At 35.7% G+C, this 20,456-nt stretch overlaps 2 protein-coding genes across 2 annotated transcripts; one reads left to right on the plus strand and one right to left on the minus strand.

Annotated features, from left to right (window-relative positions):
- Window positions 1-5,132: 5,132 nt before the first annotated feature.
- LOC103318947 (zinc-finger homeodomain protein 2) lies at window positions 5,133-7,616 on the plus strand. Its single transcript, XM_008220412.3, has one exon. The coding sequence runs from the start codon at window positions 6,316-6,318 to the stop codon at window positions 7,351-7,353; it is 1,038 nt and encodes a 345-aa protein (XP_008218634.2). The 5' UTR covers window positions 5,133-6,315; the 3' UTR covers window positions 7,354-7,616.
- A 4,014-nt stretch (window positions 7,617-11,630) lies between these two features.
- RUS6 (root UVB sensitive protein (Protein of unknown function, DUF647)) lies at window positions 11,631-20,218 on the minus strand. The gene is made up of 13 exons (XM_008220414.3): window positions 19,517-20,218; window positions 19,069-19,167; window positions 18,816-18,929; window positions 17,415-17,486; window positions 17,208-17,318; window positions 17,012-17,131; window positions 14,272-14,373; window positions 14,114-14,186; window positions 13,892-13,975; window positions 13,675-13,739; window positions 13,394-13,495; window positions 13,114-13,296; window positions 11,631-12,214 (listed from the first exon to the last, which is right to left on the minus strand). Exons 1-13 carry the CDS (start codon window positions 19,883-19,885, stop codon window positions 12,158-12,160), a joined length of 1,551 nt encoding a protein of 516 aa, XP_008218636.1. The 5' UTR covers window positions 19,886-20,218; the 3' UTR covers window positions 11,631-12,157.
- Window positions 20,219-20,456: the final 238 nt, after the last annotated feature.

The following is a 20,456-nucleotide window of genomic DNA, read 5'->3' on the forward strand; positions in this document are numbered from 1 at the left end:
ACATTAGAAGGTGGTGGGGTTGGGAACTTGGGAAGGAAGCAGGTGGATACTAACGGGCTTTGTAAAAGGGAAGGTACCGTATAATAGTGTTTTGTCAGTTAGATTGCTTTGAATCTTATGCCTTACCCCCTTACCCCCAAGACATAGCTTTAATTTGGTCCCTTCATACATACGTGGCCTCTGGGTCTTAAGTCCAGACAAAACTTATAAAGTGGTGGGAATGTTCCCAACGGCTAGCTAGATAGTCTTTTCCTTTTATATGTCAAAGCGCAGATTAAAACAAAGTAAATGTGCTGTTGATTCTACGATCGATAAGGGTAGGGCCCTGAAAAAACAGAAAGCACTATGCCTACCCAGTGTTCAAATCAAACCACTGAATATAAATTAATTTAACCACAGAAAGCACACACACATGCTTAAAGCTTGGAATGGAAATTAATCAACTTTTCAGATGCTTACCAAAGTATGGAAATCTGCCTACAATTTTATGTCACGCCTCTGATCCCCCCAAGCTCCCAAAGGCAACTAAAAGAAAAGAAGAAAAGAAAAGAAAGGGAATGATTATGATTACCCATACATATCTCTCTTCCATATGTTGTTGCTGAAAGCAACCTACAAAGATGCCATTATATGTATATGTAGGCGGACAACTAAGCCACTCTCAAGTGCAGATCTAGACAGACAGCCTATACACAACTGAACTCAGGCTTCAATTCAAACTGGAAACACATGCGCCAGTTATTTAATCGCCACAATTTTAAGCAACTGTGGACTCTGGTAAGACACTCCAATTAAGGATTATATTACATTTGAGCTCCCCTGGAAAACACGTATGCCATGATGATTTTTTTGGATTGCCAATAACAGTTCCCTTTCGTAATTAGCTTTTTCATATCTTTGATTGAGTGCCACTGTGTTGAGAGTTTATCCCACATTAAAAATGCGAAGGCTTACATAATTCTTTAAAAGGTCTCCAGCCTCTCGATCCATATATTGCCAATTGTTCATATATAGGTGGAGGGCCTAATTTCTACCATACTATTTTCAAAAACAGTGCAAATGCAATAGAAGAATTGAAATTATTGTGGAAGAACTAGCTGACTTTGAAGCAAAAGCTATAATATTAGAATGAATTGTGTGTTTGAGTAGTTGTCAATGCCTTTATGTGCATCACATGTCGTTTAGGGTAGAAGTGAATCAAGGCATAGGCATGAAAACAATAAATGCGGTTGGTCTAAGAAATGTGAATAGATCAGAAAAAGAAAAATTTGGGAAAATTTGGTCATAAACAGCATGAGTAGGAAATGAGATATGTATATATAGAATGATGGCCTGCCTGCCTGTTTTGGATCCTGACAGTAAAAGAAAAGAAATCGCTATTTCTGCCCCAAAGGGAACCAAACACATTAAAGCCGGCTGCTATGCTTTACAAGAATGAAAATGATAACATATCCTTACAAAGAAGAAAGGAAGGGAAAGAAGCAAGAACAAAAAAAACAGGTGTGTGTGCATGAGTATTTATGAAGTTAGCAAGAATGATACCATTATATACTGGTGGTGGTCACCTTTGCACTCTTACCATTCAATCTATTACTAGGGCAGACATAACATGTGTTTAGCTACCCTTGGGTTTTCAAAAATATAGCTAATTGAAAACCAAAAAAAGCCTAAACAATATGAAGAACTTAAATCGAGGGATAATTGATAATTGAGGAATAACAATGTTATATATATATATATATATATATATATATATATATATATGGCTCAATAATTCACCTAAATGAATGATTGTTTACAGCACTTGTGTCAAATATAACCGTTATATGCATTGTCTCCTACTTGTTTCTTGATTTAAGTCTTTAATATTGATAAAGAGAAATATCACTAGACTAATAGATAGTTGGTTCATATATCTTTAGAGCCTCAATCGAAAATCATATATGTAATGTAAGCCATGTAAGCCACCTTTGTTGAATTTGCAATTGAATTGATCAGATTATTTGGCAACTTATATTATATATATATATATAAGTGAAAGGAAAAGACCCAAAAAAAAATAAAAAAATATCAAAGGTATGCTCTAATAAATTAATGGATAAAGCGAAGCAAGTTTGTTGTAAGCGGAGAACCGAAAGGGAGAGAGGAAAAAGGAAAGAAGCAAAACTTGGCAATTTGATTCTTAAAATGAATATGATTGCCTCTTAAAGGAAGATTTGGTTTCCTAAGACAAGGGCCAAGGCAGGCTCTGCACCTTTGGAAGGAGGAGTGGGTGAGATGAGATTATTAGAACAGAGCTTTAAAGCTGGTATCTCTCTCTTATTATGATATATATGAATATAACATCCAATCTAGTTGACCAAGAATATAATTTGCTTTTACTAGACCAAAAAGTTTTAGTCTTCATTTGACAAAATAAATAAAGTGAATATTATTAGAATAAATCCTTAAAAATGATTTATCTTTTGTTTCTTTATATGAAAAGCCAAAAAAGAATGTAAATGGCATGGAATCACATGCTCCATCCAACTACCCTATCTACAGTTTTATTTTAATTGGGTTCCAAAAATGGCAGAAAATAAAGTAAATATAAGTAGACACGCAAAAAAGAGAATTAGGGCAGCGGTGACTGAGTGACTGATGGAGATGGATGGAATCAAATTTTGTTTTTTCCCGATTAAAAAGAAAAAGAGAATTTTTGGGCTCTGAGAGGCATCTTGAAAATTGTGATCAAGCTGCATCATGTGTCATCAATACCATTTATTTTTGTGGCCCATTCTCCCGGCAGTACATAATTAATCCTTCCTTTTTTTCTCTCTCTCTCTCTCTCTCTCTCTCTCTCTCTCTCAAACACACACACTCTCTCTCACATTCAATTCCCACAGAACAGAATGAAAAAGTCAATTTTATATGATTATCAGCAACTAGGGTTTAAAATAATATACTAAAAGTCCCATTTTATAATTGAAAATGCTATGCAAAATTAGCTCGCTATAGGCTACTTTGTGTTTGTGTATCTAATTAAGAATGTATGATATATATTGTTCTTCTGTTTGTTTGTTTTTTCCCTTTTGGACTGAACCAAACATGCAGTTCAAGTCATGCGGGTTAAAGTTGTGTGTGTGTGTGTGAGAGAGAGAGAGAGAGAGAGAGAGAGAGGAGTATGCAATTCAAAGACTGAACGAAGAGCAACAAAGAATTACTAGAAAAAGAGACAAACAAACATAAAAACAAAAAGCTAAAGATAGATAAAGGACTTAAATGTGGTGTCGATATTGGAATAAAGGAGAGATAATAAAAGAATAAAGTGATTTGAATAAAGTTTAAATTTTTTAAATATAAAAGATATATAATTTCTCCCTGCAGTGCAGAATGTGTAAAGAAAAACTTTACCGGACAACAACATTGTGGTAATTTCTAGCACTCTCTCAACTCTCACTCTCACTCTCAACTCTCAACCATGTAAATGTAACAACTGTTTTGAGTTACTACGAAATCTAAAACATGTTTTTGTGGTTCTTAATAAGGTGCAGAAAGATATGGGCTATTTGCTGAGGGCACTCTAGGAAAACTATACCAGACATTGGCTATTCCATGCATTATAAATATATATATATATATATATATATTACTAAAATTCAGATGACCACTTTTACTAGGATTCATTAATATCAAACTCTAAAGTAATCATACTGCTAAGATTCGTGGTATACATGACTGTTGGATTAGATAGTTGAACTATTCTCTCTCTCTCTCATATTTCATGTGATTGTGATGAATCTGTATGAATTGATTTGGCATTGTCATGATCTCTGTTTTCCAAGGGGACATCATTGCCGTATTGAGTAATCCCTTATTTGATGCATGATACAACAACACTTGTGATCATGAATATACCCACATTAAAGTTTAGCAAGAAATGTTGTTATTAAATTAGTTTTTGTCTACGTGGTTTAAATTCAGAGTATGACAATAAACATACTATACATAAGTTTGATAAGTGAATATTACGTTCTACAAAATTAGGATTAGGTGACGTTCTCTATTTAGCCTAAAGCATAGATCAAAATATTGTATAAATTGCGAACATCTCATCATTAGCACTTGAAAAAAACTAATATTTTGAAACAAATTGTTATCATTACCTTGTAACCTCTTTTTATAGAAGACTTTAACCTAACTTGAGCACTAATCCTTTTGCTTAGCGATTAGGCTTGCTTAAAGCACAATTCTTTCCTATCTACTCGGCCTCATTCATGAAAAATTCAGATATTCAAACAAATGAATGTATAAGAAGCTTAAGAATATGTATCTACTGTGAGAAAACTTCATTTTAGTTTTTGCTAGCTAGTTAAGGAATACGAAACAAAGTAAGGCTCTCCAAACATTTCTCTAATTCAGATAATTTGATAATAAATGGTTCACATGAGTAGCATGATACTTTCTTTTAACTCACAAGGGTGAATGAGGACACTTGATTTTTTTTTTTTTTTTTGTAAGTAGCCAAATTGTTGCATGCAGCCGAACCCAACAGTAGGGGGCAGTAGCAGTTGTATGCATGATTTTGTACACTTATATATATTAATATATTATGCAGCTTCATTAATCCTCAAAGATGTCATGCCATGTCATTAATTAATCATGCTATATATACTCAAAGTAATAATTATTGGATCTTGATTAGGAGCTGCATTTGAGAGTGTGAAGACTGAAGACCATAGGCAGGAAAAAGAATGTTCAAGCGATTTGTTAATTCAAGTCCAGCATACTCATAATATAAAAATACAACTATACAATATCAAGAGGAAGATTTTTGCTAATTTTCCCTTGGGCATGCAACATTACTTTTCATAATTCCTTTTGGTTCTCTCTCTCTCTCTCTCTTCTCTCTCCTTGGCATTGTATTCTGGCTTCCTTTGTCCTCCTCTCCACTCTCTGACACACACTGCTCTCTAGGTGGCGTAAACTTGCCTGATAGTGCAAGCAATGCTTTAAGCAAGCACCCCACTTTTTTCTTTTCTTTTTTTGGTTTTGGGGTGCCCTTTGAACTCGCTTCTCCAAAAACTCACTGTGTATTCCTCTTTGTCTGTAAAAAAAGCACTGCTCTCTCTCTCTCTCTCTCTCTCTCTCTCTCTCTTATTTGGGCCCCTCATCACAAGTCACTGTAGCTGTGTGTAAGCTGATATTAATATTTAGTGCTTCACTAGCTAAAACCCACCTCCAAAACTAGGTTCTAGCACTCTAGCTAGCTAAGCCATTAGCTACCTATTCTCTTTCTCTCTATCCCTCTGACTATCTCCTCTTCCTCTTCTCATATTCCTCTCTTCTCTTCACCACTCACTAACTCAGCTCCCTAAATTAATCAATCAGTTTACTCTTTTTTCTTTTGTCCAATAGTAATTCATGATTTGTTTCTCTCCCCCATTTTTAGCCAAAGACTGTCTCCTCTTTCTTACATCCTCTTCGTTTGGCTTTAATCTGCTATGGAAACGGAAGGTGCTGTTTGCTACTGTTTAAGCTCATGAGCAAGATTCTCAAAGGGAAGTTGGCGTGTTCATCCTGCTGCTGTTTCCTTCTTTCTTTTTCGATTTCTATTTCTAGTGGGATCCAAAAGGAAGAAAGAAAAAATAGGTTTACTTCTCTACTAGCTTTGTCTCATCTTCTAATTAATTTTCCAACCATCATTTTCCTTCTTGGGAAGTCTTTGAGTGGTGACCCCCCCTTCACTCCCTCCCTCCTCCCCCCCACTATGTGTATCTCTTTCAAATGATAGAGATATGTTGAGTCTATAGAGAAAAGGTGGTTTGATTTGCTTAGATTGGTTTCCAACTTTCTGGGTGCAGTACACTAGTATTTGCTTGTTCTTTCTCTTTCCTTCTAAGTTGAGATCAGCTGATGATATATGTATATGTATATATATATATATATATATATATATGGACATGTATATTCAAAGTTGAGGTGGCTGATGACCTTTTAATTGGCACTTTGATCAAAAGGATTTAATATTAGCCCTAGGAGGAGGCCCCATATCCCAGAGTTCAAACTTTCTTTCCCCTCTTCTCTCCCCTCTCCATTTTGTTTGCTTCACTAAAAGCTAGAGAGCATAATTGTCAAAAAATTAAACTCCTAGGTATTTGAGGAGCCAAAAACTAACCACTTTTTAGTTCTAATCATTCAAGTTCAAGCCAAGCCTCCTAATTCTCTCTCTTGTTCCTTCTCTTTTGGTCTCCAATTACCAAACAAACAAGACCCAAATCATTAAAATAATACCTAGAGGAAAAAGAGAAAGATCTAGCTAGGACTGATTATATAATGGAACTTTCAAGTCAAGAAGCTGGGGAGATCCCAATCCCAATAAATAGTTCCTATGGTGGTGGGCATGGGCATGGGCACATGATCCATCATAATCATCATCATCATGACCCTGCAGCAGCAGCAGCAGCAGCAGCAACAGTAGTGCCCCACAACCATTCCAATTTGATTCCCTCCTCAGCAGTGCCCCAAAATCAAAACCCCTCCAACACTAATGGCTCTTCCATGCCCACAAGCCTAGATCATCATCACCATCACCCCCATTCTCATCCTCATCATGAGGAGGAGGAGCATGTGAACATTGTGCCCTACAGCTGTAAGAAAGTGGGGGTGAGGTACAAAGAGTGCCTCAAGAACCATGCAGCAGCCATGGGAGGGACTGCAACTGATGGGTGTGGTGAATTCATGCCCAGTGGAGAAGAAGGCACTATTGAAGCTCTCAACTGCTCAGCCTGCAACTGTCACAGAAACTTCCACAGAAAAGAAGTAGAAGGTGAGCAGCAGCCCTCCCCCTCCTCTTGGGATCATAACTTTCATCATACTATCAACAGGGTTGGGGTTGGAAGCAGGAAGTTCCTATTAGGCCCTGGCCATCACAAGAATTTACTAGCAGCCCCCCCAGAGGGCTTAGGGTACCATACAATGCCCTCATCAAGAACAGCAGCACCCCACCAGATGATAATGTCTTACAACATGGGAATGGGAATGGGAATGGGAATGGGGATGGGGATGGGGGCCATCCCTTCAGAGTCTGATGAACAGGAGGAGCATGATGGTGGTGGGGCTGTGGGCAGGCCAGCAGCAGCACAGCTAGCAAAGAAAAGGTTCAGGACAAAGTTTACACAGGAGCAGAAGGAAAAAATGTTCAACTTTGCAGAGAAAGTTGGGTGGAAGATTCAGAAGCAAGAAGACTCTGTGGTACAAAACTTCTGCCAAGAGATTGGGGTCAAGAGAAGAGTTCTCAAGGTTTGGATGCACAACAACAAACACAATCTTGCCAAGAAGAATCCCCTACCACCCCCACCCCCACCTGCTTAATATCAATTAAAAAATTAATTACGTACCATCTCTCTCATCATCCTCTTTCAGTTTGTGCTTAACTCTATCTGTAGTTAGCTTATATTACTGATTATCATATTTAATTTACCCTGTCTTTTTCTCTTTTATTTTATAATTTTGTCCTCTTTGATATTTTTCGTAAGTTTTCTTTATATATATATATATGGAATAGCATTGGTGATTATGCAATGTAGTTTTTGAAAATTGGGTTTTAGCAGTGAGTTGTGGCTAGTTCATGTTCTTGTCCAGTATTGAAAGAGGACTTATATTATATGTGTTATATTTTCTAGTAACTAATACCTAAGAATCCAGCTGACAAAGGAAGAAAAAAAAAAGGGAAAGAAAGAAGAGATATATTAACCATGGGTCTTGCTAGCGGTTATAATTTTTGTTCATGTTTGTTAGAACTATATGAACCTTGATTTCTTTTAACAATGGATCTTGGCCTTGTGAGTTAAAAATTTATTCCATTTCAAAGTTTGATGAGTTTCATATTAAAAAAAATAATCAATGTATTAACTACTACCCTCTAAGAAGTAACTAATTTTTGTTTTCGAACCCATGGCACGTTGATAGTGTGTGTATGAGAGAGAGAGAGAGAGTTAAATACATTTTTGCGTGTTTTATATGAAATTTCAATTTGGTCACTGAGAAAATACAATTATCAATTTAGCTAAATTATTTTATCAGCGACCAAATTGAAATTTCTTGTAAAGAGCCTTCATTTGCATATCAGTGGTCTTAGATTCGAACCCCCATAGCACCTAATGTGTGTTTAAGAAACTCCTTTTTTTTTTTGGCCCAAGTGTAAGAAACTTATTTACCCCTTATATTTTAGGCCATCACTTGAATTTTTTATAAAAAAAAGGTTAAAGTATTTCAAGATCGATGCTGACAAAACAATGTGTTGAATTTTGTTATTTTCTCCCAAAACTTTGGATTAGAGTGTACTATTGTTTCATTGTGTTATATATACACGAAAATCTATGTTGCATGTTGCAAGGAATTAAGAAGCCATCGGAGCCATATTTATCTTTATTTCTTTATATAGCTTCCCTTTTCTATGTGTGTGGTGCTCTTTTGTTTCTCCTAAAGTAAGGAAGAAATGAGGTTTTTTTATATACACGACGGCTAGAGTGTTATTGAGGTTTGAATTTGAAAGTATTGGTCCGCAAATTAAGGTCCTTTTACATTGATTGTGCTAGGGCCGTTGATATGTGATGCTCCTTTATTACAATGCTATGGGAGAAATTTTGTGGCTGTAATATCACAGTGCTGTTAAGTTATATATTATAAAATAAATGGGTGATGAGTATATTTTTTTAAGACATAATATTAATAAATATAAACGTGCATTAATAACATTATTAACATTATTTTAAGTATAAGGAAAGCAAAAACTAGGCTGGTAAATAAAAACTAACTTGCGTGATGCATTAATAACATTATTTTAAGTATAAGAAAAATAAAACTTGTCATGAAAAGAATGGAAAAATAGAAACGAGAAGATAAGGTTGATAACATTCTCATAGATTTGCTAGCTAAATGCAAAATGCTTCAATTGTTTTGAGCAAAAGAAAAATAAGAAAAATGGTACGTACGTGATATTAAAGTAAAGAAAAAACAGCAAGAAAAGGCAGCCACTTTTTGTTTCGATGCACATTGTTTGTGGTGTAGGAATGTTCTTTGGTACAGAAACAGAGATAAGAAAATACAAAAACAAATGAAAAGGAAAAGCAAAAAAGTATAATTAATAATGCCTCGATCAATGCCAAAAAGAAGAAAAAGATATTGCATATTAAAAGACAACACCCAAACAAAGATTTGAGACAAGACGAGACCTCAGAGTCTCAGAGTCTCAGAGTCTCAGACCAGCCATCCAATTCAGTTTCACATTCACTGCCCCGTCCCCTCTCCCCTCCGTTCCGTCGCACACAAAATTACAAACAACAGTACATAACATGAATTAAAAAATAAACAGCTTGTGAAATTGTAACTTGTATATGGAAAATTTATACATGTTCTGTTCCACATCACATGCATCATTAATTCTACGTATAGTTTTAAAGTTTTAGACACCTCTGATCATATCTGACCACATCTGACCACCTATTAAGTGCTCTGTGCTTTGTTCACATGCATGATGCATCTCTTACCTTCTTTCATTACGCATATGCATCTCTTAGTCCAACTTATGCCCTCTACTATCGTGGAACATTGAGGGCTGGTTTGGTTAGCGATTAAACTTCCTGGGAATGAACTTCCTATGTTTAATTCTATAAGATGGGAATGAAAGATATTTATTTTCATATTTAGGAACGTTGGGAAATAAGGATTAAGAAAGACCATTTTCTCCCATTTCCATGTTTGGTTTGTGCATTATTAGGAATGACAAATTGTTTAGTTTTCCAACAATACCCTTAAAAAAATTACATTAAATGCTTACCAAACATTGGAATGCAAATTATAACAAGGGTAAATTTGTCCCAAAAACTTGCATTAAATGTCTCCCCCTCCTCCCCACAAGTGGAGGGAAAATATCCCAAGTTCAGTCAAGGGTATGAACTTCCCCCTACATGGGAAGTCCATACCCATGAGTCTATAATTGCATTCCCAAAATTATACCTTCCAAACATGGGAATATAATTTCAAATCCATCCCAAGCTTATAAAACTTGAACCAAACGGTCCTTGAAGTTTTCTACGTTAAGGATGTATTACATTAGTAATGATATCCAACAATGTATTTAATGATTGCAATTGTTCATATTGTAGGTTATCGTTACCAAAAAAAAAAAAGGTGTTGAAATTTGAGTTTTTTGGTTATCTAAAATGTATCAACAACAAAAACACATTCGTTAGATAAAACCAAAATGAAATGTAGATAATCAAAAGACTAAACAATTTTGACTTATATCAATTGGCGTTTCTGTATACTAGAAAAGGTAAAGGATGTTCTCTAGGAATGAGTATTTTTTTGAAAAGGGCTGAGTATTAATGTGGGGTTAGTTTTTGTTTTACTTACTGCCAGTGCCAGACTTGTGGGGTTGCGAAAGAAAAAAGAAGAAGAGATTTTCTGTGGGTGGGATCACTGGGATGGGGATGTGTGGGAGTGTGCTTAAGTGGGCTGAGTATTAATATTGGACTATAAAAAAATCGAGTCCTCATATTAGCTTGAACGTAAGACCGTCCCTAATTTTATAAAGGAGATGTCAAATATCAAATATTAAATTTGAATTTGATGGCTTATGTAGCAATTTGACATATAATAGAATTTTATATTCCACTCAATATGTCAAATTGAAATATTATTTTATCACATATTGTTTATTGATTTACTACAATATATGCATATTAATTGAAAAATAATAATAAAATAATAAAATAACATCATAATGTCAAACAACTAAAACTAACAAGAAGAGAGATAAATGTTATTCCACATAGGATTTAACATTTCGGTTAAAGTGTGTCTCATCTATTTTTTCTATATGCTAAAAGTGTCGCGTTGAATTTAACATCTCCCTTGAAGATGCTTTATGTTAGTGAGTTTTGAGTTAAACCAATGTATGCACTTGTGGAGATGCTGTGAAAACAAACATGAAAAAAACTTATTAAACAGAACGCAATTTTACAACTCTACATTTAAGAGCCCCATGATCTTGTGAGCCATATTTAATAGCTGGCCGCGCACTGGAAATGCATCTTCAAAACTACTACATGGAACGAATTCAAGAGAAAAACTAACACGTATTGCAAATATGTATAGCAAACCATTGCAAATTTGCAGGTAAAAAACAAAAGCAACAGAATCTTTTGTTTTTGGCTTTTACCTGGCGAGTAGAAGTAACTTTAGAGTGCATATTGAAAAGTTCATTTAGCAGCGAAGAAAGAGGAACTCACTCATAAATAATAATAGAATGCGGTTATTTACAAGACGAGACGATGCTGCTCAAACATACACACATGCACCATGTCAGAGAGAGAGAGAGAGAGAGAGAGGCAGTGGCAGACAGCGATGTGACTCAAATCAACAAAGAGGATGTCCTCTTCCTTCCTTTCCTCATTTTGGAACTAGAATTAGAATTAGATTAACGGAATAAAATGCTTCTTCATTACATTTTACATGGCAAAACAAAACACAATTGAATTGAGTGGATGACATGTTTCCTGAGAAGGAAGAGAAGAGAAAGCACAGAGAAGTCCAGTTTTCACATAATTCTACAACCGCAGAAAGAAAAATAACAGTGACTGTCGTTCAATGAAAAAAAGTGGCTATTATTATCAACTCTGCAGTAATGGACAAACTAAAAATTCATTCATTTATATTTATACAAGGATTCAATGGGTTTCTTTCTTCTGCACCTGCACCATACATATATTGACAAGGCCAAACGTGACAAAAATGAAACAAAGGGAACAAAAAAAAACTATAACTAAAAAGCAAAACTCAGGGCAAACTCTACAGAGAGAAGAGAACTCTACAATGTCGTCCCCTGTGCATTAATCCATCATCTACTTGCCAATCATTTCTACACCTTATAAACTACACCATGTCATCTTCGTTTTAAGTCTTCGTTCCACCGAGCAAAGCTCGATCTAGATCCGACAGGCGTAATGAGACAAATGGTTCCCATGGTCCCAGTGATATGATATTGTGGTGACAAGCCCCTTTAACCCCTCTTTTGCATCTTCTGTTTGTATGTTTGTAACAAGTATTAAAGCTGTCCATACTTTATATGTTGCCTTTGCAGGGAAATTAAGTAGCATATTGTCCAAATTAATCACTTGATAAGACGAGCTCGGCCAGGATTAAGATGTGCTTCTGACATCATCCACCCCTACAGGAAGATAGATTATAACCATGTTAAAATAAAATAAAATAAAAAGATAAGTATAATCTTTTCAAGTGACTTTCTGATTTAAAAAGAGATATATATATATATATATATATATATATATATAAAATCACCGAAATAACATCAATAACAAATGTCATACATATATCCTTACACACATAGAACTAAAATGGAAAAGTGTATGCAGTCCAAATACTTAGGCTGCCTCTGTAATTTTCTACCTAGGCTGGGCGTCCACTGTAATATTTTTGAGGAAAAATACCAAATGGTTTTTAAGGTGTTCATTGTAACAAAGAAGAAACCTTAAGCTGGCTGTTTCCAAATGGAAAACCAATATCCTTATATCCTTATCTAATGCAACACCTACAACAGCAATGCAATTGGATACAACTCAAAATATGAATTATAAATCATACCTAGAAACCACTTAAATCTTGGTACAATACAATTGTTTCAATTAAGCTTATACTAAGCCCAGAAACCACTTAAAATAAAGCAATAATTATACCTAAAAAATCCTTCAGTCCATTTGGATAAAACTCCAAGGTGAATAACCAGTTATGCAAACAGACAATTGAACCACATCCACTGCATCACTGAATAGATCTCAGGATGCTAAAGTTGACAGTAACATTCTCTTGTCAAATACTATGCATGTTATGTTGTTAAAGTATTAACTTAGACCATAAAGTAAAAAAGGTATCCACCTTATCAATGGTTCTGATGGATTGACTCACAACATAACATGTTTAGACTGTTTGGCAAGACATCATGAGTCGTGACAAAGGTGTAAATCTGTGAGCATTTGTACTATAAGCCTGCCAAACTGGCCAACTGAATGTCACAAATGATTAAAATTACCAATATTGAACACCAATTACCTGCTCTGCAGCTTTACTCTTGAAAATCCCATATGAAGTTGAGACCATCTTACATGACTCAACAATACACGCCTCCAGATCTTTAGCTGTGGGCTCAAAGTTTAAGTATCCAGCTGTCTTCTCCTTCTGAGACAGATGCTGACTGTCAAAAGATAAATGCATGAAATGCAAAAGCACCTGTGCCTGTAATGCAAAGTGATTTAACATCTTAAATCCCCTGTATGAAGAAAACACCTTTCAAGACACCAAATAGACCATATAAATAAGCTGAACATCTCACATGAAATGCCGCTTTTAGAATGTCATCTGACTTCGCTTGATCTTTGAACAATGCGTATACTTTACCTTTTTTTGGATTATAAGTGACAACATATCTCTCTTTCTGTCATCAATCAAGAAAAACAATACTAATGAGATAGATAGATAGATTAGGATAATATTACAAGAATGCAAAATTAATTATATATATATATATATATATAGAGAGAGAGAGAGAGAGAGAGAGAGAGAGAGAGAGAGAGATTGATTTCCAAAATTCAACCCCTCTCCAAGAGGGCCAACCTCAAAGAGGGGCTCCATCGCAAGATAGACATTTGGCTCTTGGAATGCATCTTTAAATCTTGGCCCTGCCACCCAGTATGGAAAATTAAAAAAAAGTAAATAAAAGCAAAAGATAACAGAAGGGAAAAAGGAAAAAAAAAAAGTCGAACCCAGAAACAAGATGATCACAATTCAGAATTAAAAGGACAAAGAAAACAAGATCTTTGCACAAGCATACCAAGAACAACAGGCCCCTCTTTCAACCAGGGAAATCTGAAAACGTTTTCATTCAAGTTTCCCTCTTGCAATGATGGAACTCGCCCTAGAAGTTGAAAAAAAATGCATAATTACAATATATATCTGAAAAATACACTAAGGCATAGCTGTTACGAATATCCTGGATGACAGAAAAGGATGCATCAAGGGAAAATGGTATCTAGGGTAGAACATTAATGCTAACCTGTTTTAAGAAAGGCATCTACTGCCACACTGAATCTTGCTCGGTTCAAGGTGTGCAATACTACAGATTTAACCTGGAAACAAATAACTTCCATTAAACAAATGCAACATGGAAACATGCAAAACCAAATCAATCTACACTAGTGTACACATTCAAACCTCTTGATAGGAGCTGAGAACATATCCACATGAAAGGAGGCCAAATGTAGTAATTAATGATGGATTTCTTTTTGAGATCAATATGCTCAGTCCAGTTCCCAGCTTCATGGGGCAATAATTCACAGACATCAACCTCAAATGATTACATTCATGCATAAAAGTGCATAATGAAATAGACATAGTAATAGAACTTTAGTAATTAAAAACTTATTCTTCTACAGGAAACAAGAATTTAATAGGCAAAGAAAAAAAGAACTGTTAATAAAGGAAAAAAATAGTACAAAAGCCCTTGTGGTTAAGTGCGCTTGCACTAACTCCCTAGTGGTCTTGGGTTCGAAGGTTGGTACCACGTTCTCTACAAAACCCAAGAAAGTACAAAAAAAGGGATGACAAGTCGTCCACTTAGGGAAAACCAACTAAAAAGACAAAAAAAACAAAGCTACACTAAACACAAAGCTCAAGCCAAATCAAGGGTTAGACCCCAAAAATGATAGCCAAAGACACCTACAAGAGGCAAAAAACCTAATTTTTTCCTCGATAAATTTCACTGGTTTACTACTATTACCAAAGGCTTAAGCTAATGAGCAGTGGGACAACAATTATTTTATATTCTAACACTCTCCTCACATTTGAGCCTCTCTTCACCACTACTGCTCAACATGGCTAATTCAATTTATACTTGGAGGTTGCAATTGCAAGGATATGAATTCAAGATCTCCTACTCTAATCCTGTGACAAATTCCATTGGTTTAGCACTATTCCCAAAATAAAACTGATCTCCTCATTCTGTATCAGAAATTCGTATGCTGCAATCTAAATAGACTATAACACTGCCTAATGTGAAATAGTAAAAGCTTTCTTCTTCACTCCGACCCCCAAAAATACCTCACTCAACAATGAATAACAGTTTCTTAAAATAACCTACCCCAGACCAAAAGCAAGCAAGAACCTATTCCAAATTTGTGAAGAGAAGGAGCCCTGCGAACAGATACACTCAATCGATTCACCTACTACTTTGCATAACACACAAAAATGAGGATATAATGAAAACACAGGGCATCCTTATTTGAAGCATATCACAATTCACAAGTAATGGTTTTAACATGAGCCATGAACCAAGCAGGAAATTTCTCTCGGGACACCAAAGAATCTCAGAAGGACCAAAAATTGGATTATGAACAGCAGACTCATGGATAAACCAATGGTCTTCTATCACGTCAGAATGGAGTCAAGGCAATACTACTAATAGGAGTCAACAAGTTCAAAAACTCTATGAATTCCCAATCATTTAGGTTCATCGTACAGGTTAGATCCCAAGTCAAGGTTCTATAAGGTGAAAATGATGACAAAGAACCAAACTATAATTCAATGAAGATATATAAATTTAAGGGAAAACAAATTGAAAAGATGAATAGCCAAAGAAAATATCTTCCCAAAAACAAATTTCAAACCCATCCCTGACCACATTTTGACAGAGAAATAGAAATGACCAGAGAGATGTATTTCCAGGGACACCAGAAGTACCTACTTCCCAATTTGGGAGTCCCACCCAGTATAACAGAAACGTTACTCCTAAGATAGAACACCACAAGAAATGTTGTTCTGAGAAGCATAGATACTTAAAAACACACTTTGCAACCCACATTGCCTATGTGCCAGAGATGGACATGCCTAATGCACAGGAATTTTTATTACACATGGAGACAATTCAAAAAAATTATTAATTTTATTATGGCTAAAATACATAGCGCTATATGGTATGTTCTGGATATGTAAAGCTTATATTTTCTGAAAGAACAAAGGTTAAATAAGATCTCTCTTGCCTCAGTTCAGGTCAAAATAAGACAAGACCTAGGAGTTTGACTCAGGCTCTGGCTTGTTAGTCCCTTTTATTATCTAGAGGATTTATTTAGATTAGAATTTACTTCAAAGTAGGATATAATTTTATTTCTTTGGTATCCTAGACAAGAATACAAGATTGTACTTAATTGTAGAAAACATATAGTAGTGATGGAAATTGTTGATAAGAGTTGATAATGTGGTAATGTCATTGTAATTTTAGCAAAATAAATTTAGTAATAATGGAGGTAATGGTACTTATAATTTCGTAGCATCAATGACACATATAGTAAAAGTAATCATACAAACTTAAAACAGATTTATTCATTGTGCTCTGCATATGTTGGATCCACCACGTACAAAGGTCCAACTGGCATATTTCAAAAGCCTTTACAGGAGACAACACATACATGTACATATTATCTCAAGTTCTACACACTTTAGCGTTATGTTATAACAATCAAGTTTTATCTCGGCCAACCTTATATCAATAGGAATGATTGTACACAAAAAGACATCCAAAGATAAATAGTTTCAAAAGCCAACAAATTGATGTCAAATGCAGGAACAACTGGACCAAAATAGATATAATTCTAGGTGTACTTCACACACAATTACAGTTAGATTGATTAAATCAGATGGGCTGAAACAATTTCACTTCATGGCCACATAATCCCTATGGAAAGAACAAAAGGGTTCTAGAATGGCTTCTATGTACTAATTCATGAATGGTTCTAGGAAAGTAGACAATACCAATCAAGCCCTGTAGAATGTTTTATATTTAACACCAACATGTATACCATATCAAGTACTAGACCAATGTCCTCATATGGTTCAGTGGTACCATGTTGACATTCCTGTAATGTACAATCATCTTAAGAAAGAAGTTCGACAAGCATACCAAGTCTGCAATATTGCCAACACATTCTCCTTTAGCTGTCACATCCCCAATGTTTTCTCCTTTCGCAAACGCTTTGTAAATTGGTGTTCGAGTTGATGTTGATGTTACAGCAGCAACATTCTATCAGAAACAAACAAGAATCAGAGATTGTAAAACTGACAAGTCATACATTATGTTATAAGAAAAAGGCTCAAACCTTGGCCACATTAGCTGCACAAGCCAAAGGAAGAAAAAGGTGCGGCACAGCTGCAGTTGCCAACTCTACTCCAGCACCCAACTCCATAAGAAGATCACCCGCAAACCGCAACTATAGCACCTCAGCATTAAAGAAAGGTGAGTGAATACTGTAAGTTGGGAAATGTCCAGTACTCTAAAGTTCATCGCAATTGTAAGTATTTCTTACCTGTTTTAGATCATAATCAAATTTCTTTCCTTGTCGGGCAAAAAGCATTTTTCCAACACGACCAGCACCATCCTAGACATAAATTTTAAAATTTAGATTCATCAAACAATTCTATTACACCATAACATTCAAAGAAAGAACTTTTGTGCAAAGCACTAAAGTAAACTCCTACCTAAACACTTCCAAGTTTGGTATCACTGATTAAACTCGAAATTACAATTCAAAGAAAAGAACTCCACAAAAAGGAAAAACATGTAAATTAAAATTAAAATTTTGTTCATAAAAATATTTGGCACAACAATATTTATATTTTAAAGTTATTTCAACAATGGCAACAGGCACAACCCAAATGAAACACAGTCTAAACGCGTATAACATTGATCCAAGAGGATTCAGATTCTAGTCATGACCCCAGGGCAGTGGCCAATCTTTAGTTGAAGACCTAAGCCCCATTAAGCACCATAAAAGTCATCGGTAACAATCCAATATTTGAAAGTAAAAGTATAATTTTACTATCCCCCCCCCCCCCAAAAAAATACAAGGATTAACTAAATAAAAATTTTCATCCTCTCGTTTTTAAATATAATTCCAATGGAACATCATATTTATTTTAAATTAGTCTTCCACTGCTCTCACAAATGGTTAGTGGAATCAACATGGGCAAACCCTCCCAGTATGATTGCAAATAGTCTGGTATATTTAAACTAACACATGCCGACCATCTACTCTTTTATGCAAATAATATGCTGACTGGGAAAGATGATTTAGGGGCAAACATTTAACGTGATCTATATGAAAACAAAAACCTTGATAATTTTGTACATCATAATTATTCCTGATGAGCCTGAAATTTTTCATGTATTGGTTCTTTGCTTCTGAAATTACAGCACCTCCATCATAACTAAATATAAAATAAAACCTAAGGTTCCTCCATCAAGATTTCGGCAGTCACAAGAGTAAGGATAAGGAGTTTCTCATGCTCATTTAGTGTGGTGGGTTCAATTGAATATCTAAATCACTTACCAACATATTTAGAAAGGCCTTCAAGGGATGGTAACAGGTACTAATTGGGACAGGCAAAGCCCTGGCAAATACCAACTCCAAATAGAAAATATGAGGATCTCCTAAAAAGGCTTTAATATAATTAAGCTTCTCCCTGGTCTGTTCTGATCTGGGAAAGGTATGCTTTGTGTAACCCAAAACTTAATAGTCATAGCCAAGTTTACATATCATACAATTAACAGAGCAGAAAGAAAGGCATATTCTCAAAATCACCCTTTTGCAACCAAAAAAAATAAAAACCAAAGGAATGTTACAATTTTCCTTGAGAGTCCAATATGAGTAAAGACAAAATTTGTGATCAACAAATGTCAAATCAACAGTGACAAGTAGTATCGCTACCTTGAGAATCCAATTGATAGCAACAGCACCAGGAGCAGCTGTGTTTCTAGAGACTCCAACAGAATTCAAAAGGGTTTGTGTTGTGAAAACACCCATTGCGCCACCAAAGAAGTGCTACAACAAATATGGTTATTGTCAATATGGCATTCAGTTACACCAAAGTGATCAAATCATGGAAATAGGTTCACACAAGTTTGAGCAGCATTTGCGGTCCGTATGCATAATAAATAGAGCACAGACATTAAGCGTATACCTTGAGAGCTCTCCACGTCATGTAGGGGACATAGGAAGGGATTACACTATCAGGGAATCCTTCCGGGACAACATATGACCTTACAAATGACATTAACCCCTGCATAAAAAATTCAACACCCGAACCTCTCAGAAGAGTCACTAATCAGCACTCAGAGAAAAAGTGATCAAATTTCTCAAACTCTTCATGTATTTCAACGTCAGTGAGCGCCAGCAATGGCTCTGATGCATGAATGGCAAAATGCCAATGCTTATTGAGCAACTTAGCAAACAGCACCACTTGTTCAGTCTCAATTATCAAATTTCAAAAATTGAGTTGACAGATTATATGAAATTCAGCATGGAAACATAGAAGAATTGAAAAGAAAAATGCAGCAGAAAGCAGCCAAATTAAAGAAAAAAAGAAAAAGAGAAGAGAGATAGAGAGAGTAATAGTTAGAAGTACTGACGTCGAGAGGAGGTTGGGGGCTGTGCAAGCCAAGAGCACGAAGGGAGCCCTTCTTGAAGGTACCAGGGGAGGAATCGGGCTCGGCCACGTAGTTCCATCGGCGGCCGTCGATCTCCTCGCAGCAAATCAATCTGAAGCTGGAGCTTACAAAGTCTTGATCGTGGTGGAGCAAACCAAGCTGGTTCCGGGGGGTGTGAGTTTGGGTGTCTAAAGGCGGCAGATTAGGCTCGGAGGATGCGAGGCTGGCACTGATACGCAGCGTTTCACGCACGAGAAGGCGCGCATCCTGTGCGCTAGTAGCGGTGGTGGTGAGGGTTTGAGTGGAAGATGATGACTTCTTGAGTTTCAGAGGAGAAGGAGGAGGCGGCATTTTGCAGGAAGAAAATGAAATGCAAATGTCTTGTTTGTTTGATGAAGGGCAAGGCAGGCAGGCAGGCAACGAGGAGATGAATTGGTATGGAAAATGAATCGGTTGGGTTTTCTTTCTGGTTTTATAATCTTTGTTTCATAGGAAGTGTAGAAGCTTTGGAAATAACGAAGGCATTGCTGGCATTTTCTCTTGGATCGTGAAATTTCCAAGCTAACAGGAATAAATGAAGAAAAGCGACGATGAAAATGAAAAAAATGAATGGCACGGAGGAGGAATAAGAGAGGGCTGTAGGTGGCCGAACAACGCTTAACTAAAAAAATCTCTCATCCAACTTTTCGACAATTTGACATGTCATCATTTATTGCACCTCAACGGAGCAACTGATGACAAGTGAAAAAAAGAAGAAATGAGAATTTCAACCCAAAAAATGAAACAAGAAATGAGAATATTTCATTTTTTAAATTTATTTTATTGAAAACAATTGCATTAAAAATTAAAAGTTGAGTTAATTATCGGTTAATTTTAATCCAACATGACTGTGTATATATATTTATATATATATTACTCTCTC

Source organism: Prunus mume, linkage group LG2 (assembly GCF_029339155.1).
Source record: "Prunus mume cultivar Tortuosa linkage group LG2, ASM2933915v1, whole genome shotgun sequence".
Taxonomy (NCBI): Eukaryota; Viridiplantae; Streptophyta; class Magnoliopsida; order Rosales; family Rosaceae; genus Prunus; species Prunus mume.